Source organism: Callospermophilus lateralis, chromosome 4, assembly GCF_048772815.1.
Source record: "Callospermophilus lateralis isolate mCalLat2 chromosome 4, mCalLat2.hap1, whole genome shotgun sequence".
Lineage (NCBI taxonomy): Eukaryota > Metazoa > Chordata > Mammalia > Rodentia > Sciuridae > Callospermophilus > Callospermophilus lateralis.
In genome coordinates this window covers 90,720,929-90,744,982 of record NC_135308.1, presented here as the reverse complement: position 1 = coordinate 90,744,982, position 24,054 = coordinate 90,720,929, and the positions used below count along the sequence as shown (strand labels likewise).

The window sequence follows — 24,054 nt, the reverse complement described above, 5'->3', positions numbered from 1 at the left end:
AATTATGTTGCTATCCACCTGGTAGATGGTGTCTTTCACTAAATGTTTTTCAACTAATGAATTAATGAATTAGATAGATGAATGAAAGAGTGGGTAAATGTCTTCTTTAACGTCATTAAAGATAAACAAGAAGGGTCATGATATCTAAGTTGCTTGTTTCTTTATAACACAGAGGTGGTTTGTTGAGCACAAAATAGAGATCCATTCAACTCATTTTCATTTACTCATAGGAAAAAAATAGTTTAAATGCCAACTATGTGTGAGGAATTGTGCTGCCATATAATTAATTGTATCTGATTCAGCAAAGAGGATGAGGTTATTTGGAAAAAGAAATACAGAGCAATTTGGAAAAATACTTTACCATATAGTCTTGGTGATAGAGAGTGAAGTGGTCAAAAATAGACTTCTTAAAATATTAAGAAATATAAGACATACTACAAGTCATGAGAATTCAAGAAATTAAAAGTGATGTTTTTTGTTTTTCAGGTGTTTGTGTTACAGTTTTAGATACTATTTATAAAAAGAAGAGGAAGAAAAATTTAAAGTTGAGTAAAGTTTGCAGCTATAATGTGGCTTAGTTGCTAAATAAAGGTGACTCATGAAAGCTGATGGAGTAGTTTGGAGGTGAGCACAGGAGCTTCCTCTATAGTGGTAAGAAGGGAAGGAAGACTTTGTAGAAAAACTGGAAGTTTTCTCATTCTATGTGTATTTTTTTGCAATTTTTATGATCCATAAATGTGAACATAAATACAAATAATATTAACATTCCAAAAGAATAACCAGTAGAAGGCACTGCTACCCACGACATGCATTTATCCTTGAAGTAAAAGATTAAAAGTCAAAGGTTAAAATATTTAAAGAATGAAAACTTGTAAGATGAACTCTAAGGAAAGCAGCTCCTTTCTTGAGTCTTCTATTTTATATTTGTTCCATATTCAGAGTTCCTTTGACTTTGTCATGCTGTCATTTTTTAGAATAATTACAAGAAGGAACATATTTTAGGCAGACAGAGGTTTTTGTTTTGTTTTAATTTAAAGCAGTAAGTAGGTGATACCTCAGTAATAAGTTTATTAATAATTAACTATGAATAGTTTTTATGTAGTTTAACTTTTTTTTTCTTTTAGTACCAGGATTGAACCTAGGTGTGCTAACTCATGAGCCACATACCCCGCACATTTTTATATTTTATTTAGAGACAAATTGTTGCTGAGTTACTTAGCACCTCACTAAATTGCCGAGACTGTCTTTGAACTTGAGATTCTCCTGCCTCAGCCTCCCAAGCTGCTGGGATTACAAGTATGTGCCACTATGCCCTGAGTAGTTTAACTCTTGTAGTGTTTTCCTTACATATTTTAAACAGAAATGTAAGATTTTTAAAAGTACTTTTTAAAAAAGTTTCCCAATTGCTTCACATTGAAATTGTTAATTACCACATAGTTAGATTTCATGTTCTCTGTCATTGAGACATATTGCAAGGATACTGGTCCTATGAGATTAGATATTACAGCTGTCCATACCTAAGACCAAGTCAAAAGGTTACAGAGAGTAAGGATGGAAGGAGGGCTAGTTTCAAAGGAGTAATCAAGGGAGCCTTTTGATGAAATGTATTATTTGAGTAGAAATCTAAATGAAGTGACAAAGTGCATTGGGGTAAGAGGATTTCAGACTGAGAAAATACCAACTGTGAAAGAAATGTTTAAACCAATGCTATATTAGTTTCTAATGGGGATTTAACACATTACCAAATATTTACTGGTTTAGGCATTATAAACATACTGTTATTTAGTTCTGGATGTCAGAAGTCCTAAGATGAAGATACTGGTAGGACTATGTCCCTTCTAGAGCCTTTCGGGAACAATCATCACCTTTTCTAGCTAACAGAAGCCATCTACCTTCCCTGGCTCATAGCCTCATTCTCCATCTTCAAAACTAGTAGCACAGTATCTTCTAGTCTCTCCCTCTGCACCTGACTTTTCTGTTCTTCCTCTTATAAGGATCTTTATAATTACTCTGAACCCAGCAATAGTATTCATAATTCTCTCCCCATTTCAAGATCATTAACTTCATCATACCTGTAGAATCCTTTTATCCATTCAAGAGAACATAATTCCCAGACCTCCTGGATTGGGGTCAGGACATTTTGGGTAGGTGGGCATTATTTCTACTAACACAAATGGTTCACAACATTGATTTCACATTAGCATTGCTGGGGAGCTCTAAATAATTCTGACACTCATACTGTACTCTAGAATGAATAGCATCAAAATTTCTGGGGCTGGGACCTAGATATCTACATTTTTTTTAAACCTCTCTTGATGATTCCACTGTGCAGCCAATTCAAGAACCACTGGTTTCCTTTTCTGTTGTAATCTCACACTCTTTCTCTTGCTTCTGTTCATGCAAGGTACAAATGGGGATATCCTCCTTGCAGAGTGACTCTAATGCACGTGGAGATCCATCAGACAATAGCAAAACACCCCAGTAATTTTTAATTACTATTACCTATTGACCAGAGTAATATGATGATACAGAATGCTACAGGGAGAAGTGAAGGAAAAGCAGCTTATTGTATGAACAGCTTGCTGCTTACAAGAGAGGATGTTGCTTAGCTCTTCCACTCATTTCTCTCGGCCACTCCGGGCAGACTAGAGATAGGATGTGATTCATGCTTCTCAAGCTGCTCCTTTTTCTATGTAAGCTTGACCCCTACATTTATATTGACTTTCTAAAAGTATCTGTGGATCTTTTCTTTTGTTATGACTTCCCACATGAAATTTCTCTCCATTTGTCCAAAAATTTCCATTTGCTCTTCTTTTTCCTTCAGATCCAACTAGTCAACCATTCTCTGAAATATTTCACGTGCTCTGGTCTCCTAAAGCTCTCAGGTGTTTGGCTACAATGTCGTTTGGCCCTTGTTCTGAACTTTTTTTTTTTAATTAGCATTTCTCCCTTTATTTAAAATCTTGTTAACTAGTACATAAGGTTTTTAAAGCAGAGATGATTTTTAAAATGCTTATTGGATAAGTATCTTGCACATAGTAGAAGGTCAGTAAATAGTTATTGGTGATTTGAAAATGTCTCTCTTGCCTTGGCATTAAACATGAATTCTTTCAAGAAGATTTTTTTGACCACTCATAAAACTGTGTTAAAGACTACTGTTTTATCATCAATTCCACAGAGCAGTGTGACATTAAATTACATTTGTCTGTCTCACGTCAAGTTTTTTGAAGTAATAGTTTTGTTCCTTGGTAAGTCCAGCATTTATCACAGCAATGACAAAATAAAAATTCTCTGAATGAGTACATCTGAGCATATTCCAGCCTAGATCCTCAAATTATTTCAAGGTTCCCTCATACTGCAAGCTGCATGCATGGAAACCTACATATCCCATAGTAACATTGTATGGTTGTCTGTGGCGCCTTCTCCCTGCATTTGAAATTGAGGCTTCCCTTTGTCCCAGATGAAGCCCTTTGGTAGATTAACAAAGCTTCAAGAGTTGAATACTATTGGTGAGTTGGTTATCAATGTTTTTAGAGATACCATGGGTCCTAGTAAACATAAGTACTTGCGGTGTGACCAACATCTTGATAACTCTCTACATCATTGTCAGATATGAACTATTTTCTAACTTAATAGCCTATTACTGAAATATAACCATGGTTGCTTTTGTTGTAATAACTTAATTTTGTTTAGAAATCTTTACTAACAATATTTTCAAGTTTAACACATTAAGAACATTCTGGAAGTCTTTGGAAATGAAATTGAAATGGACATGAACACTGGGATATTTTTGGAATGCATTTCCTTCTGGCACCATCACTCCTTCATGCTCAGTGTTTTAAACTTTTTGCTCCATAGAATGTTATATACAGATAATGGTTACCCTGTTGCTTATAAAATTAATTTAGATATTGAGATGGTCATAAGTTTTGAGAAGAGTATCAAATCTTATCAGTTTGTCTTATCTACCTTAGGTCTACTTCTGGACTTTCAGTTTTCATAATCATTATAAATAATGATATTAATGAAGTAGAAATCAACAGAAGAGTCATAGTTCTAAAAGTCATAGAGTTGTAATAACTTAGGAAAGGCTAGCTGATCTAGCTTTCTGCTTTGATGACCCAGAGACGGACTTTCAATTGCCTAGAGTTTTCAGACACTGAGAGACTACATATGAGGTGGAGGTAGAGAATTTATTAATTCCAGTAAGAATCATAATGCCTACACCAACCACAAATTCTGCTGTTTGTTATAACAAAGACATAATCTCCTTATACTTAAGTACAGGTGAAACCAACAAATAATTAAAAGTCCCTTTATTAATTTACTGTGACAAATCTCTTTACAAAGACCTGAATATTTCAAGTGTGTTTGGCTATTCATTTTTTTTAACATGGAGTCAGAAGTTTGCTTGCAAAAGTGGCAACCAGAACAGCAGGAGTTAAATCTTTCTAATGTTTAGGGGTTGTTACTTGTAATAAAATATCAGTTTGATGAGAGAAATGAGAGAAATGGCACTGCCAATGAGACTAAAACAATTCTAACTCTTAATTCTAACCCTTTATATTCCTCTCCATTTTTGACAATGTACATGGAATAGATGTCCATACTAGAATCAAAGGTAGAGTAAAATACTCAAAATATGATGACCCAAACTGTTTTTCCCTAAGGCAAAACTACCGTGCATGGTAGCTGCCAATATTTCCTCCTCCTTTTCTGATCTTAGCTGATCACCTCTACTGTTAACATTTCTTTTTAATACTTACTAATACATTTGATCAACTTAGAGTTAAGTATTGCTGGCCAAGGAGCATTTCTCTAATAGGAGATTTTGTGATTCACATTGAGTTTACATTTAAGCTCTTAGAAAGAAATTAACTTTCTTTATTTTGGTGTTTTTTTTTTTTTTTGTGTGTGTGTGTGTATAGGTTTTTGAGAGTATGTGGGTCACCCTGGAGTTTTAAGCTTTGTAAAATAAGAAAGTGCTTTTATTTGAGTATATACTCTTCATTAAGTACCATACCAGTTATTTTTATATGGTACATAGTTCATTTTCAAAAAGATTGAAGAGGTAGATATTATATCTCACCTTGAAAATGAGTAAACTGAGATAGATTAAATCTCACAACTAATAAATGGAAGAATCAGTGTTTTAACCCATGTTTGTTTGATACTAAAGCCCTTAAGTTTTTCTACTGTCTTATTACTTAATAGGATATCTTCAGTATTGGAACACATTTTCCTACTGAAACTTCTAACACTCATATTCTTCAACAATGATTAGAAGCCTTTCTTTTGGAAATAGATCTTAAATTTAAAAATCTGTACTGTCTATGAAGGAAGTGGTGCGGCAGTCAGGGAATGCTGCTTTTTGCTCATCCCACTGGTCTAGAATAAGAATGGATGATTCTGTAAACACTCTTTGTTGAAGAAAAAATACAGCATTTTCAAGGTCAGGTCAAGTTGTAAATATTGCAGGGGAGTTTGTTTTTTTCATCAAATATTTTAACACAATTTCATTTCTATGAAAAATTTTTAATGAAAGGAAAAGGAACTTTCTTTTTAACTAAAAAACATTTTCTATGTATTTTTAACGTTTGATGATATTTTGAATCAGCTTTCAATACAAAGAAAATGTTTAAAACTGCTCAGTTATCTAAGCCTATTTTCATAAAGGCCTTAGCTTATCAAAACAAAACATCCTTCTTTAGATTTTTTGTCTTAAAGAATTCTAAGGGGTAAATAGCTTGGCAAAATCACAATTAAATCATTCATAGAGTTGTGAAACTAGAATTGAAATAGTTTTATAATCTGATCTTTTTATTACCTTGCAACTTTGATATCAGAACTAAATGACAAAATTGGGTGTTTTGGAGAAGTGAGGCAAAGAAAATTTTCAAATGTTTCAAAATTAACCATGATTCTAAAATTTATTCAATTTTTAAGCTTTCAACAAATACCAAACTTTTTGTCAGTTGCTCTGAGGTTTGCTTATAACCAATATTTCTGCATTTCACAATAATCCTACTTTTAATAAAATGCAAATTTCTTCTAATGACAATCATTTATTTAGTTGGTTTATTTTTGATGAAGGAAATTTTAGTTATTTCCTTCTTTTAAAACTGCCAATAGTATTTGCTATTCATAGATGTTCTGTCTTCAATAAGGTCTATCAAAGTGTAAAACTAGATGGGTATTTTTCTTTCCTTTAAAACGAAATGGTCTTTCATTATGCAGTGTTCTTAGGTGAATTCTCTTGTTTAAGAAGCCAGAATACAAGAGAGTGCTATATTAGTGTATTATTCTCACAACAAACAAGCACTGTTCTGTTGCTACCTGCTTGGCCATTGTTTCTGATTGTGTGTGCTTTGCAGTGGTATTTGGATGGTTTCCTGCTCTCTGCTAGCACAAAAAGGCATTTCTGTTACAATGGCCCCTAACCACACAATGACGGCATTAAGGATTTATGTGGAGGTTTCATTATTTTCTCCTCTTTTGTTCCTTCCAGGATGTCTTCCAAGCGACCAGCCTCTCCGTATGGGGAAGCAGATGGAGAGGTAGCCATGGTGACAAGCAGACAGAAAGTGGAAGAAGAGGAGAGTGACGGGCTCCCAGCCTTTCACCTTCCCTTGCATGTGAGTTTTCCCAACAAGCCTCACTCTGAGGAATTTCAGCCAGTTTCTCTGCTGACGCAAGAGACTTGTGGCCATAGGACTCCCACTTCTCAGCACAATACAATGGTAGGTTTCTCATGGTCTGTTGTGCCTACACTCACTTTGTGACCAGTCTTCTCTAATAGTTTGGCTTCAGTCCTTTGCTTTATAATTATCACCTACTTAATAGCCATGCACAGGATTCACTCCTAGCATCATGGAATTCTATGCAGTTAACTGGTTCCAGTAGAAAATGTTGTTTCATTTTTTTGTTTTGTTTTGTTTTCAAAATTTTGCTTTTGAGACATTTACAGTTTAATTAAAATAAAAACCACACAAATCATAAAAATAATATTAAAGTAACACATTTAAAATTAGCATGAAAGTTAATGTCAGATTCATTCTGATACAAGTTTTATCTGGATAGAGTTGCAGTGATCATGGCTTGGCCATCTCCACCATGAGAAAGCAAGGCTTTTTTTCATTTTTTGGCTTTGCCCAGATTCAATTCCAGTATTTCTTGTAGAGCCTGGAATTTTGTAGAAGATATATTTCAAAAAGACTACAGTTTTCTAATATGACGACACTAACATTACTTTCTAACTTGACCCCATACATGTCGTTGTTTCCAGAGATCAGCCATTCTCTGTCCTATTCTATTCTAGAACATGTGCCTCAGGGTAATTCCTCTGGGCCTTCATGCTATGATCTGGGTCTCCAGATGATCAGGAAACTGGGGCTTCGTGTGCAAGAAGAAAGAAGGCAGTATAGCATGGTTGGTGCAAGCCTGGACGGCACACACAAACACAAACAAGGGTTTTGGATCCTTCTTACCAACTTAAATACAGAAGATCATCACGCTAGCCTGTGAGGTAGCAGGACACTTGGCTGCCAGTAATGCCACCCTCATGTTGTCAACATGGCGCTTGAATGGATGCCATATTTTTGTGACCTTTCCTCTCCTTCATCTTTTCTCCTTCAAGGATGCCAGTGCAGTTAGTTTGAACCTGATTACACCAACAAAAATAGGTTTCATCATACATTCTCATACTTTTAAAGACAGTGATAATTCTGTTAAATCTTTTTTTTCCTCCAGGAAATTATTACATATCATAAATGTATTTGTTCCTGTTATAAAATTACTAGATAGAAAATTAAATCAAGAAAAATCAGATGTCTTCTAAGAGCTATATGATAAACAGGATACTCTGATTTTCACATTAGATTTAAATAATCTCATTCAACATTTTATGCTTCATAGTTTAAAATTTCTTTGAGTATTTGATTATGTTCCCAGATTCCCCCACCAACAAGAATTGTTCAGCTAACACATATGTAGCACTTACATAAAGGTGATATTTTAAGTACTGCTTAATAATATAATAACTCAGCCATCACAATAATTCCACGAGGTAATTAATTAATCTTGTTATAATTAATCTTGTAAGACAAGATTAATAATGAAGAAACAAAGGCATGAAGAGGTTAAATAACTGGCTCCAGATCACAGATAATAAGTGGAAGAACTAGAGTTTACTCAGGCAGTCTGGCTTTGGAGTCCATGATTATAAACTTTATGTACCACTGCTTCTTCACAAGAGCACAGGCATGTTTGAGATTCTCATTATCTATAACTTGGCAAATTAAATCACACTCATCATAATTCTTTATTCTTCCTATCACATTATAAGTTCATGTTAGCTATGAGCAACAGCATAACTCTGTATCCTCCTCTCAAAAAGGTGAAACTTAAGGAGAAGTAAGGACAGTGGGTACTACACAGGTCAAAAGGGTCAGGAAGCCAGACTGTCTCCTTCTGGTATTGTGTCACTTGTCACGCTTTTTCCCTCTTAGTATTTTGACCACCACCTGCCCTCTGGGAATACCCAACTGAGAATGCTTCTGAGATTGGTTTTCCTGTGATAGTACTGTACCTATAATACTGGTTTCAGGGTTGAATATAAACAGTATGGCTAGAATACCAAAAAAAAAAAAAAATTAAAAAGATAAAAGAGGAGATGCTTTTAAGTACACTCACAAATGGATATGGGAAAAGTTCATTAATTTGCATTATGCAGTGACCTAAGGAGATGCTGTGATGTAGGTAGTTAGTGTACATAAAACCCTTCAGTTTTTAATGGGAATTTTGTGTAGCTAAATAAAAGCACTGCCCACTTTGCACTAAGTTTTATGTTAGACATTGTAGGAATAGTACTTTTCCTCAATGTAACACAACTCATTCTCCATGTAATGGTGATGTTCTTAATTGGAATCTGTGGATCCCTTGAAAGAAAAGGGAGAACTCTGTGTATGAGCATACCTGAGTCATGTTCTGGCTTCCATCAGTCTTTCAAGTACCTCTGTAACTCAAGAAGATTGGGATCTGCCGTTCTGTGTGTTACAGCAGGGCACACACATGATTCACTATTGCTGTAGTGACATCAGCACTTACACTTTCTCTTACTGTATATCTGATTGACTTCTGAATTTGTTTCTTCTTCAAATGTTTATTCATTTGAGCTGCTTTTTTCTCTTGTGTCATCTACATGAACTCAAAATTTCAGCCTTTCTTTCTGTTCTTTTTTCCAAATTCCTTGAGGAATGACTTGAATTGTTTACCTCACTTTTGAAACTGTATGTCCTGTTGCTCACAGGATTTAGTCCCAAACTCTTTATCATAGCAACATTCTCTATAAAGCATCAGTCTCTGGCTTTTGTTTTCTCGGTTACCATGTCTTGCTATGGACCCATCATGCTTTGCTTTCCAAGCATGTTCATGAATATAACAGATGGCCTTTGAATGACAGTTTTATTCTTTCTACCTGGAAAAATCTCTCAAATTTTACCTTTTTAGGGAATCGTGTTTCTCCCACAAGAGTGGGTTCAAAAATTGTCACTTCTTTGATGTTTTCACTGATTTCCCATGGCAGGAAGGCAACTGGCTATTGCATTATTCTTTTATCCATGACATTTTCTTACATCTTTTCTTGTGGTCTGCATTATAATTTATGCATTCACATGTCTGCCTTTCCATATAATGTATTTATTTTTAGAGGCACAGTTGTGTTGATATATATTTATATTTCTGGAATCTAGCATATAATAGATACTCAATTTATGATTATTGACTAAATGGCTGAATTGATATGGATGAATAAATAGTAACTGTGTCTTGGGAAAAGTTGTTAAATACACTAACTCATGGTGACTATAGCTCTAGAAATTTTAGAACTAAGGTAGAATTTGCTAATGTAATACATTCAGAAAGCAGAATGTCATGATGTATTCAGCTGTTAAATAGATTAAGATATCTTTTACTCATTTATCAAAATGATTAAATATATTTATAGTATTATTATTCAACATGATCCTTTTTCTTTTTTTCTGGATACTAGGCCATTGTCCTATTTACACAATAGGTTCTTTTATTTCAGTAAGGAAATACATTCTCTATTTTTTTCCTATTCAATACCTTTGAAAACAGAGAATGTTTCATAGTCTTTATATCATAGAGTTCAATTCAAGAAAAAGAGGCATATTTCATTGCCTATTTATGTGTGACATTCATACTCCATTCTTAAATAGAGACAAAAAGATTTTAGAAGGTGTATATTTTGCTTGCCTGAATAGGTTAGAGACAAAGTAAAATCACTGAGTGATTCCTGTGATGCTGGCTTGAGGTTATAGAGAGATGCTTTCAGTATAAAACTTAAATCGGAAAACATTTCCTGAGATAAAAGTTCTGTATACTTAATGACCATAGCCATTTAAAATGTTCCTATCAAGGGTATGCAAGTGTTAAGGTTGAAACTGTGCCAGATAAGGATGTAATTCTGAAATTGTATTTATTGCCTTAGTATTTTGCAGAAATAAACTCAATGCCTAACTAAGAGTAACTCCCAAACAGCTGTAACCCTTATGAAGACTAAAAGTTCATTCATACTTGGAATGTTTTACTCACTATTCAGAGTGGACTATGAATGAACTGTCTTAGAAGCACATTATATACATACGTTCATCAACTTCCCTCATATTTCTCGTTCATAGGAGATTCAGGCAAAGACTGTTGTAAGTCTATGAAAGAAACTGATTCTGTTAGTTCCTTCAATGAAGCTCTCATAATATTGCCAAGCAACTAATAGTAAGATTTGATTCATGTATACTCTTCTAAAAGTTAAAAGCATTTGTGAAAGTCTGATTCTGAAATGAGCAGAAAGCCTTTTTTTTTTTTTTTTTATGAGCTTCATTTCTATTGATTAGTTTCTCCTGGTCCCCTTTGTTGTTGGTTTATTTAACATGGATTTGGAGATTGTTGCTTCAAGTTTCAGAGGCGAGAATCACTATGATTTTCTGGCTTATTTTCACTAATAGTTCTGATGCAGATGGATTTATTGGATGATGTGAGAAACTGACATCCAGAACATGTCTGCATGTCAGTTAAGGTGAGGATGGATGGGCATTAGAAAAACCTAGAATGAGTCTGGAGAGAATTGAGGCCATGGCATCTAAACAAGCCAGGGGCTCTGTGAAAGCCATTGGTGCTAATTTTCTGTCTGGTTATTGCTATTTCTGTTGGTTAGATTGTATTCCCAGTGTCAAATGTAACATCAAATAAAAGTGTTGACCACCTGTGGTTGCTGAATAATAGGTAATCTTAGGTCACTATTTTATTGAAAAAAGAGCATAATATTTTCATTATAAATATAATTTGAGTAACTTGCCCTAGAGAGCTAAATTTTATTGTAAAATAAATACTACATGTCTATAGTTTTTAATTTTAAATATTTTTTGCAGTGTTTATGATTTAGTCCATACTAGATAAGTACTATGCATACTAGATAAGAACTGTATCACAGAGCTGCACCAGCCACCTTGTTTTGTTTTTGTTTTTGTTTTTTGAGACAAAGCCTCCTTGTGCTGCCCAGGCCGATCTCAAATCCTTGGACTCAAAGAATCCTCTGGCTTTAGCCTCCTCAGGGTCTGGGACTACAGGCATGTGTCATTGTACCAACTGAGTAAATTTTTAAAAGTATATTCAAAGATCTATTGGATTTAGGAGTATAATCTTATTAGTATCTTATTTATTGTTCATATTGATGACATTTCCCTGGAATTGTTAAAGACTCTAGATATACATTGTCTTAGCTTAATAATATGAAGTATATTAAAATTAATGAGCTTAAACTTTGCAAGAATCCTAATTATCCTAAAGCAACATTCAATGAGAGTCAGTTTCTTCCTTAAATCCATCAACAGAAGAAAAATATTTGTCTTTAAATAAATCTTTTGTTAAGGTTAGATGTATAGGTGAAACCCCAAGTATAACAGTACAGTAAGATTCCAGTGAATGAAATCTAGCCTTCAACAATGGAAAACAGCATTCAGTATACATGGCAGAGAAAAGCTTTACTTTCTCAGGTTCATGGAAGCTCCTGGGATTTTTTTGTTTACACCAAATATTTTTAATTACTATGTTATGACTATCTTGAGATACTCATTATTATATCAGTTTTATTTATAATCTAGAAGTCAGTTGTATGTTTTTGCTGTTTGTTTAGAATACTGTTTTGTATGAAATACTATCCAGAAAATTCAAGAAGGAAAAGATAAAAATGCATGACTTACTTAAAAATTAGTCACAGAATAGGGCCTTAATTATGGTATGGTAAAGATTCCTATTTTTATATGGTGCTTTTGATAAGCTTTTTTAGTTTCGGGTTACCTTTGTACATCCAACTTAGCATAAGTTATTGTGATGCTATAATGCATACCATTGTTAAGCCAGTGTTGGTTATTGTGCCAGTTCTAATAATGAGAATTTCATTGTTTAGGGAGAGCCATCTCCTACACTCTAGACAAAAGTGTAATTACTTTTGAACGATGTGGAATGTGCTCAGCTTAATAGCATGGAGAATAGATTCAGAAAGATTCAGATAAAGTAAGCTTGGAAGCCATATGTGCAGTGTGGCAGTATAAAATTATGATAGCAGGCAGTATAATTCTACGCACACACACCCGATTTCACAGTTTATCTATAAACTGTTGTTTCTGTAAGAGATAGGCTTGCTTATCTGAACAAGGCCAATTCAATTGAAACAAGGTGAAAATGGTGACAAGTTTGTATTTGTTTTTTATGGTAAATTGATGTTTATCATACAATGAAATTACATTGTTACAAACATTATTCTGTACATGTTGTCACAAAATACCACATGAAGCTGTTTATCTAGATATGATCCCAACCTTGTGTTTAAATGTAAGTAGTTCAATCTTTATACTTGCATTGTTTTAGGAAATTACCCCCAGGGCTAGCAGGAACAGGGACCATGTGAAACCTAATCTACTGGAGTCCATCATAGACACTGGATAAGTTGCTCACTAAATCCTTTTCTCCTATTGCCAAACTATTCCATTCCACTCAGTGGCAGGAAGGGGTGTCTAATGTTAAGTCAAGAAAACTTTCATTCATATAATATCCATAGTCATTGAAGTAATACTGCTGAGTGAAAAGTCAGCTGGGCCTAGAGAAATTACCAAGTTCACCATTCTCACAGAAAAAGTGCAAGGTGGAGTTGTGAGATTGTTCAAGATACCTAATAAGGGTCTGCTCTGAGCTTCCCCACACAGTGCTCTGCAGAGACAGGGGAAGAGGTTAGAACCTCTAATGCTGCAGTAAGGGGGAAGCAAGTTTACTTTAAAAGATTTGGCCTCTTGCGGAATTTTCTGTCTTTCATTTAATAGGGAGTTTTGCAGAAAGATTCAGCTCAGATATATACAATGAATACTTACCAGCAGAAATAAAGACATTAATAAGAACTAGTCTTTTTCTCATGTGTCTTTTTGTGTAGTATGGAGATAAGCACCAAATCACCATAATATAACTTAATATGTTAGATTCCTGATACAAGAGATTCATAGTTGAAAGACACCAAAATAGATAAATTTGAAATAGTTTCTACAGAAAATAATAAGTAGGTTTTTCTATATTTTAAAATATAGAAAATATATGTTCACATATGCATACATACATTGGGTCAATTATCATTAACATGAGGTCTTTATGATGAAATTTATATGAAATTTATTTATATCCAGCAGATATAGCTCAGAAAGAATGACAGAGGGGAAAAAAATTTAAAAGTATACTGTAAGACTTTTATATAAAATGTAGAGGGGTTAGTAAAACATGTGCCTGGCATTGATAGGGATAAAAGCAGCTACTGTAGCTTTTGGGGTTTTAAATGTTTCCTTTCTTTATCTGGATGACCACCTTGAATGCAGTGGGAAGAATGATGAAATACTTGGCTGGGATCTGGAAATAGCAAGGACACCAAGAAGCAATGCTGGAAACTTACTTTAATGCTGCTCCTGATTTTGTGGAATGGACAGGTGGTCATCTATATCTCATTTGTTAGTCTCAGACCTGAATTGAAAACAGGGGAGGTGGGGAGGTTCATCTATTATAAAGTTAAAAATAATGCAATGTCTGTTTGTAATCAGACTTTATTCTGTATCTTTGATGTTTTGTTTTTAGTTCTTCCTCATTTTTTCCTTTGATTCTTTTCTTCTTTCACTGCTCTTCTTCCTTTCTCTTTCAGTTGTCTCTGTAAGAAAACATTCTTAATAGATGCGCTTGTGGATCTCAATAGAGCTATTATCGCAGAGAGAGGGGGTAGGAGAGTCAGCACCATTGTCCTCTGATAGACTTCCTCTGATAGCTATTTACATATATTGGCCCTGGGGATTTGCCAGACCTTCTTAAAGTCAGCCTAGGCTTCTCTTACTGCATATGATTAATAAAGATCAATTGGTTTTGTGACCACATTTTCACTGGTTTTTAGAAAACAGGGACAGTGTAGTGAGTTCTTCAAAAAACTATTTACTACATTTTTCAATTGAGATTGTAGAATTTTACTTTTCTTTCATGATCCAATATTGATAACAAATGGTAATTTATTTAATCTCCTTAACTTGGCAGAACAAGATTCAAAACCCTATGTTGGTTCCACATTACTTTGAGCAGTTATTCTGATGAATCTAAATATTAGTTCGGGAACTAGTAATTTAGGGGATACTTGTGTTCTTTATGTGCCTATTACTATCTTCTATTTAAAGTTATTTGACAGCTTATGTCATTATTTTCAATCAGTTCTCTAACTTGATTAATTGTGGCTTTTTGGTTTTCAAATTTCTTTCTTAAAACTTAGATTTTATTTATATTTAGATAAGTAAAAATTCTAGGAAGTAGGTAAAATATAAGAAATAGGGAAGGACATCATTAACATAATAATAAGAAAGTAATTATAATTTCAGCATCACTGTGTTAGTGTCAACTATAATACGAGTATGCATCAGTTATTATATCCCACTATGGAAAGATACTCACATAAGAGAGTCCCATAGAAATCTTACAGGTTGATACCTGGTTTCTAGGAATTGGAATGAAATCTTTAAGGCTTGGAACTCAATTATCTATGGAACCTCAAAATTTCAGATAATGCTTATACCATATTTCCTCTTGGTCACATCAGTTAGATACAGTGCCATTGTACTTCAAAAAAGGGAAAAATCATATTTGTAAAGCAGCATCTTTGTGAAGCAGAACCAGTATCATGTCATTTAGATCTTAAGAATGACAGGTCATAACCCATTGGCGTGGGAGGCTGAGATGGGTGGATCATGGGTTCAAAGCCAGTCTCAGCAACAACATGGTGCTAAGCAACTCAGTGAGACCCTGTCTCTAAATAAAATACAAAATAGGGCTAGGGATGTGTCTCAATGGTCAAGTTCCCCTGAGTTCAATCCCTGGTACCCTAAACAAATAAATAAAATAAAGAAGTATGAACTTTTAGTGTAATTTCTTTTTTCACATATCTGTCAGTTAAATAAATATATACAGGTTTTGCTTTAAAAATATATCCCTAGACAATTGGAGTTTGAGGCTATCTGTTAAAATAAATCAAGAAACAAAGTTTCTGTAGCACAGAAAACCTAATGGGAAGATTGCGGGTCGGGGAGTACTCTCCAAAAAATTATTCCTTAAGAAGTGATAATGGGAATTCAAAGGCTTAGACTACTCTCGGCACCACATTTGATGAATTTAAAAGAATTGTTATTTAAATCCTTTCTCTACAAAGTCTGAGATCATATAGTTTGTCCAGGCATAAAGCCGGCATTTCAACTGAATTTCTGACAGGATTCAATATGCTATCAATTTGGATCACCTTGTGCAATTCTTGCCCAATCCCTTTTTTTTTTTTTTTTTTTTTTTTTTGCTTTAAAACGTAAATTCTGATTTTTTTTTTTTTTTTTTTTCTGTAGTCTCTTAGGGCAAAGGAAAAGCTTTTTAGTTTTTGAAATGGGAAATAAAAGTAAGGCTAATTTAAGTTACCCACTGTGGTTGTTCCTTTTTGTCCCCTATCTCCTTTGTGCAAAGGAAACATGCTTTTAAAATTTTTCCCATAGACCATGTCTAGGAAGGATCTCTGAGAGCAGATGAGGTGTGAATATAAGGAGAGCAGCCTTGGCCGGCTCTGTGACACTGACATCACATGATAAAGTACATGAACACAAGTGACTGGATTTTGTGTCTTATTTAGTCAAGGCTGCTTCTGTGGCAGCAGGACAAACAATGTTATCATTATATGGAGAGGCAGTGTTTACTTTAGTGTCTCTTCTTAGCTCTTAAAAATCCAGCCTGTCTCAAGATAAAACGGTTAATCTTGTTTGTCGATATCCCTAAACTAGAAAATAATATCCTAAGAGTTAATAAGAAATTTAAAGTGGAGGTAATGTATGAAAAAGACAGGTAGATAAATAAACCCAAAGGTACTGTTAAGTAGCTTTGTATTTATAGACAAATATAAAATATGTACCAAGTATGAATTTGAAACCTATTATTAATGAGTAGTGAAAGTAAGTTGCAATAATGACAACGTTACACTTAGAGTATTCTAAGCCTGGCAACCACTTCTGGGCCCCTTTGGACACTCCCATCTGTATAAACACAGTCCTGGAGGCGGGGAGATTGCTGGTTGCTTACCAGTATCCATCCTCAAGCTTTGTGGCAGTAGCTGGCGTGCTTTCTATCACTGGGGACACAGGGGCCAGAGAACATGCTTCTTGTGAATCTGAGACTGATTTCCCCAGGGTCATCAGTAGAACATAAGAAGCAGCCCTGAAAGTCTCTTGTGTGAATATATCTTATAGTCTGTCTTCAGTCTGAAAGGTGAAATTCAAATATAGGAGACTTTGAAGAGTCAGTGTTCTTTAGAGTAAGGTATTTTATAATTAACAGTAATAGGAGTGTGGATTTTTCAATGTTTTCTGCTTACTAGCCCTAACCTACACCTATTATCTGAGCAGTGAGTTCAGCAACTGTGATTATCCATGTTCACAGTTGGAAAACTGTCTTGGATAAAATGACTTGTCTGATAACACCTAATGCTCATTACCTCTCTACTTCTTTGAACACTAAAATCCTTTTGATTGGAATAAATAATTCTAAGTTTTAAGTCTTTAGAAATACTTTGGGGACAGGAAGGTAGAAAAAAAAATTTTTTTTCAAGAAAGCATCTTTCTAAGTTGCCCAAGCTGGCCTTGAATTTATCATCCTTTTTTCTCAGCCTCTCACATCACTGGAATTACAGGGCATGTGTCACCATACCATACCTGGCACGATAGTCTTTATTTAATTATTCTGTCCTAATTCAAGATTATCTGGTGTTTTCTCTTTTAGACTGGCTTTAATGGGAAATAGGTATAGTGTGCAGGAAGTTCTGTGTAGGATATTAGGCAATATATGTGATTCTGAAGGATTGTTTGCTAAACCTTTTTGTAACAGTGAATATTAATTTGTAGACAGGCTGTAAGAATGCTGGTATAGTGTGGTGGCTAAGCACATGAAGTCTAGTGACAAAGTTACTGGGTAAATTGAAAGTTTTTGTTTGACATGTGTATGGCATTTAGCACATTATGGGAATTTTCTTGACCTTATTTTTTACCATCTGGGAAATGGGGACAATAGCATCTAACTTGAAGGGTTCCCATAATGTTCACTAAAGTCAATACATAAAATGTTCTGGCATCTGGTATATAGGAGATGCTCAATAAATGCCAGTTATTAAGCAAGTGCTTAAAGAATGTTCAAAATATGTGATCTAGGAGAAAAATGGTACATGGTTCTCATTCAACTCTCATAAATTTAAGTATTCTACAAGAAACTTTTAAGCTAAAGAAAAACTCTTATGGAATGAGAAATCAAATAGAAATATTAAAACTCTTGTTACTAAAAGGTTTCTTTAATATATTTTAACTATTCAAAAAGGAAGCCATTCTTTCAGAGACACTATCAGTCAAATATTTATGACATTTACTTATCATAAATATTATTTATCGACAGCAAAATTTTTGGTTAATAGTGTTAAGACTGTTAAGCAAAAGCATCCACCTTCATCATCATAACCAGAAGAATCTGCCTAAGCAAACTCAAAATAGAATTTTGATACGATTAAGAGATTACAATGCCGTGGTAGAGAGTCTAAGCACTCCCTGAACTTGCCTGGCTTCCAGTCACAATTCCAGATTACAGGAGGCATGTGATCTAGTCTTAAGTTTTGTGGGCTTCTCTGTGTCTTTGCTTTCTCCTGAGAGAATGGAGATCATAAAAGAACCTCTTTATTTTAAAATGTTAAAATAGAATTCTCATAAATAGCTTTGAACCATGCCTGGCACTTCACAAGAACTTAATAGATGCTATAGTTCTTGAATAGTTCCTGCTTGGTTGACCAATTACTACTGTTGACCAGAACAAAGACTGTGTTTTTAAAGACTAGGGGATCCCAGTATTCTTGTTTTCTTAAAATGACTTGAAGGATCCTTGTTCACGTTTCCCTCTCATTTTGAGTGCTTCACTCATCTTACTGGTGAGTTCCCTCAGTGTCTTCTGATGTAATTTGCCTTGAACAAAAGATGCAAACTCATTTGTAGGAGAAAGTTCTATGGCCCTTTGGAATAACATGTCTATCTTATTCATCACTGTTTCTCCAGAGTCTTGCACCGTGACTGACTTCCAGCAAATATTTCAAAGTATAGCCATGTACCATGTAATAACATTTCAGTCAATGAGGGGCTGCCTGTATTAAAATTGTCTCTTTTTAATATATAACACAGGCTGTGTGTGGTAGGCTACCCGGGCTCGTTTTGTGTAAGCACACTGCATGTATAATGTGTGCTCAGTGATGAAACTCTTCTCAATACCTGTATCAGATTGTATCCCCTTCATTAAGTGGCACATGCCCGTAGTTGAATATAGGAATGTGTAAAAGTCTTCAGTCTCTGTGCTCACAGAAGACATTCTGAATATACCTTTATCTAAACCTTGAAATAATGTTACTTAATTCCTAGGCAATTGATCTAACCATTGAGTGAAATAATGACCTACCGTAGCGCATGTCCTATAGTGACTGTGTTGTCACTGTGAACTCCTTTCCATTACCCCTCAACTCCTCTCAGCCCAGTTGCTCTTCAGATCACCCTGGTAGAAAATCATGTTTATCTTTCTATAGTTCACATACCACACTTCTCCACAAAGAGTTTACCAGAAGAAAATAACAATATCAGCAGAGAAACACGCTACAATAGTAGAATTGAATATTTTTTTTCTTTTTTCCATATTTTTATTGATACATTACAGTTGTACATAATGTTGGGAATTGTTACATGTTCATACATGCACACAACCTAACAATATAATTTGGCCAGTGTCTTAAGATTACCTAATTTTCTTCAATGAACCTCCTAATGGCTACACACTCGTTTTCTTTCAGGGTATGACTGTGGGGCTTGTGTTTATTACTGTAGTTTTATTAATTAGCATATCCTCTCCTTTTTAAATATTTCAATCCACTTCTAAGTTCCTGATATTCATTCAGGAATTTTAGAGGTTCTGTGAGGGGTTCAGCCCTTTGTTTATTAGTATTATGTTTATTGCTGTATAGTCCTTTGATCTCTTTCTAATTTACCCACAAGAACAGCTTGAGATGATGTAAAAAGGATATGATATGAGGAAAAGGCACAATACAAGTGGATTTTTATAATATAACAGCTCGCCTGTCAGAAATATGACATATTGCATCTAAAACTGACATACCCAACCAAAATATCTATATCTGCAACTGCTAATTCTTGATGATTAAACATATATCCTGCCTTTGCTTTATTGGATGAAACGTTGATATGTCACTTTCCTAATGTGCTTCATATGATCTTTTTATTTCCTATCATATTAATTCTTCCCTGTGCACTTCTATCCTCTTCAGTGATTCTATAATTATTTTTGTTTTACATAGATAGAAACATGTTTTTCCTCCTTTTTTACATATGGTGTTTTTGCTTCATTCAGAGAGAGCTACACAGATGACATTCTTTAAAAATCCAAATTTTATTCAGTTTTACAGTCTTGTGTTTATAACCCTGAATATCTCTAAAATGTCCTTACCTAAAACACTTTATTGTGTTATTACTAGATTTATACCAGTGAAGATACACCAGCTTTCTTAGGGATAATCTTTAAGCAGAACTTACTAAGACAAGCTTTGAGAACTATCATTCCTAAGAAAGTAAATCTCGAATCATGAAACATCAGTTTAATCGCTGCTCTTGACAACTTAACACGACAGATTGAAATATAAAAGCCGATGCAAGTGGGATCAATGGATTATCTAAGTCCCTGAACATCTTCTCTTAAATTGGGGGACTTGACAGAGTGGTTGTGAGAGGAGTGTGTGTTGTGTGTCCCTTGTCATGTACAGAGCATTAAGTTTTCAGAGATTAGTGCTGAGTGTATGTGGTCTACCTGGACATGAAGCAAGGAGAAGGGAATTGCAAAGGAATGAAAGAAAAAGAGGGGGCTGGTGGAAGAGAGGGATAGAGAGATTTACATGTGAGAACTCAGGGGGCTTTGTCATGGCAATTGTATAAAGTGATATACAGTGCAAATCGACTTGAGCATGTCCCTGGATAGCAGGCGGTTTACAGCCTCCAGGAGCTGAGATTACTGCTTTATCTTGTCATACTAAATTAACATGGCAGCACACTGTTAAACAGTGGTGACCTCTTCATCTGGGGAAATTGCTGCCTAGAAGAGAGATGGTATTTAAAGTCTCAGAGTATCTCTCTCTCTCTCTCTCTCTCTCTCTCTCTCTCTCTCTCTCTCGCTCTCTTACTCTCTCACCCCCTCCTTATACTCTTAACACATTTGGAGGTTATACTGTAACTATTTTTAAACTATCATAGAATTTTTAAATATTTTAACCTGACAATAGATAGGTTTCAGTTAGAGCAAATAGTCGCTTTGCATACAATAATAAAATTTTATTTATTCAGTGTTCTAACAATAGCATATCATCTTTATCCATTAGAATTAAGAATGCATTTGCTATCATTTCAATACCTTATTGTTATTCTATAAGTAGTTCACTCATTTTTGTAAGAGTTCATGTCGACAGTTTCCATAAGGTTTAATTGGTGATGAAGAGGTGGGGAAGTGAGGCTCAGACATTGGTTCTGTGTCCTGGTCAGGTGGAGAGAGCCCAAGAGAAGCCAGCAAGGTGATCTGCCTCAGATAGAGGTAACCAGGTAATCCTGTCTTCCCAGAATTTGACAGGTCCTATTTCATTCCTCAGATTCTTTTCTTTATTAGAAGGAGAAAGACCGACAGAAAGAAGGAGATGAGGTCATAGGACTAATTTGTCTCACCCGCTGTCAGTCTGCAGCTGATCTTTTCAGGTTTTCTAACAACTAGTATAGGAAGTATGCTAACACTTTTTTACACCTATCTTAAAATGTTGATAAACCAATGACAATCCAACGGGATAATTTTCTGAGCTCAGTAAGGGCTAGTGGAATTTGAGTCAAAACAAGAGGCATAACTTAAAAATACCATAATGTGGGGGTGTTCATCCCCTCATATCCCCGGCTCAAGACTTGGCATCCCCAAAATATAGCCCTGTGACCTGCTCCCTCACTAACCTCTAGAGCAAGTTTTTTTTTTTTAACCTAGGTATTAAATCACTTTAAGAACTGTAAGATAAACTTTGTGGAATCTTTGAGATCCCCTGATACTGTGTGATCTACTATTTCTCTTCACCACTACCCTCCCTCACAGACTTTTCTAGAGACAGAGTCCACAGCTACATTATAATCTCTCAAAATCTTAAGCAACCCAAATAGATTATTATTTCTTTCAAGCTAAATTTTTACTTAGGTTATCACTGGAGTACGTCCTCATAGTGGGTTAGATATGTTGCAAGTGAGATAGTAACATACAGCCTCTGCTGTGTTCCTGTTTAGGAAGTAGCAGGAAGCGCATTCACCCAGCTGTCTTGGAGACCTCATGGGGCTCCTGTGATGGATTAGTCCTAAGGTCCACCTGTTGCTCTCTACCACTTGCAACAGTTCCTCTAGCACCCTTTTATGCTTTTTGGCCTTAGACTCACTATACTTGTAATGTAAGGATAAGGTTCAGTTCTCCCATATCCTATATTCAGGGATCATACCCTAGAATCACAAAAAAGACCATGTAGCTTGTGAGAGAGGTATGTATGGAATAGGGGATATGTATTTTCTATATCTCTTATAGTTGCCTCATCCTGCCCTCTGTTCCTGTCTTCCTTTTCCCCTGATCAGCATATTGTCAGAACTGTGCAAAGATACAAATTGATTCAGGGGCGGGGGACCTAATTTTAAGACCTTCCCAAGAGCCCTGGTTCCATGCTATTTGACTAATACAGGATTTTTAGTACCAAGGTAGTGTGCTTATATTCAGTATTTCATAAACATTGTATGTTTCCAAAGAAAAGAAAAAAACTGACCAAAATTTCCCCCCAGTTTGCTTTGCATGCTATATTATTTGGTAACTGATAATAAATAGTCACTGTTGAGTCTTCCTCCTCCTTCTCCCCCTTGATAATTTCTTCTCCTCATTTTCCCCATCAGATTAAATGCATCAGCAACTCTTGTAGCTAAAGTAGGTAGTCACTTTTTAGCCACTCTCTCCTACATTTATCTTTTTCTAACATAGTGAAATAATTCTTTTAGTTAAGCTCTGGACTCAGCTAAATGGATATGGTATTGTTAGAATCATTAAACTTTTCTCCATTCTTAATTGAAATCTCTATCTATTTTATAAATGTACTTAATGAGCACTGCATACACTTACATATTAAGACTTTGAAAGATTTATATTATACAAGTTGAATTTGATATAAGAAGCCATGGAGAACAGGCACAATTTTCTATATTAGGAAACATCAGAAAGTAATAGGAAAAGCTCCTGGAAAACTTGATTTTACCTCCTAACTCAGAGCTGTAAGCCTAAATGGCAGGTAGCCACAACCACCTAAAAGATTGGAAAGATGGAGATTTTTATTCTGTACTGGATGTCTAAGTAGAGCATTTGAATATTGTGTATTCTTTTTGAGGAAATCCTTAATATTCAGAAAACTGATGTGAAATACTATTTCATAAAAATGGAAACCCTAAGAAAAAGAGGGAAGAAATTATATACACACACACACACTCACACACACACATACACACACAGGCACACACACATGGAGGAAACCTATAAAACAAGCAGTCATTAGTTTTCACACTAAATGTAAGAGAATAAACTTTCTTTTCAGTGATTACTATTTACTGGATTTGTTTAAAATCTAGTTTCATGTTGCATGAAAGAGACAGACCTAAAACAACATGAAAATGTTAAAAGTAAAGAGAAGGATAAAAATAGAGTAGGTACCCACAGACAGAGAGCTGAGATAGCATTATTGTTATCATACATAGAATGAAATACCTAGAATATTGTGATAGAGAGATAAAATACATCAATATTTATACATTAAATAAACTATGGAAAGCAAAAGTATTATTTTATGCTGAAAGAAACTAAATAATACTGAAAGATGTTGAAGTATCCTTTTTCTGTTAGGCAGGTGTGTTAGACCACAAATAAGACATGGGCCTTGAGAGATACAACAAATAAAGTTTACCTTATCTAGATGTGGAGCTCATGAAAATATGTAAATATGTGCATTACTAAATAATTCCTATATTAAAATAAAGGGAAAAAAAACTAATTACAAGCTACCTAAAAAACAACAACATGAATATTAAATACCAAAACTAGTATGAAGTGATCAAAGTCCTAATATCAGGGAAATCTATGACTTCAAATGCCTTAATTATTTAAAAAAAGAAAAGAGTGTAGTGGCAATTAAAATAACTCAATATAGGCATAGAACTTGAAGTATATAAGAATATAAATTTAAAAACCTGGGAGGGAATTGGGCAGATTTTCTCCTAGATTAATAAACGTCAAAGCAAACACACATGCAAAATT

General features: G+C 34.7%; 1 protein-coding gene across 12 annotated transcripts in view; it reads left to right on the top strand.

The window, feature by feature from the left end:
- Nucleotides 1-24,054, top strand: part of Sox5 (SRY-box transcription factor 5) — a 967,314-nt gene that overhangs the window by 621,429 nt on the left and 321,831 nt on the right. For 10 of the 12 annotated variants that reach the window (XM_076854205.1, XM_076854204.1, XM_076854203.1 and 7 more), the window contains one exon: nucleotides 6,509-6,740. In XM_076854205.1, coding sequence (XP_076710320.1) covers nucleotides 6,510-6,740 — 231 coding nt within the window. In that variant the 5' untranslated portion in view covers nucleotide 6,509. The remainder of the gene's footprint in view (nucleotides 1-6,508; nucleotides 6,741-24,054) is intronic. The other 2 variants (XM_076854212.1, XM_076854211.1) reach the window with 1 other exon arrangement.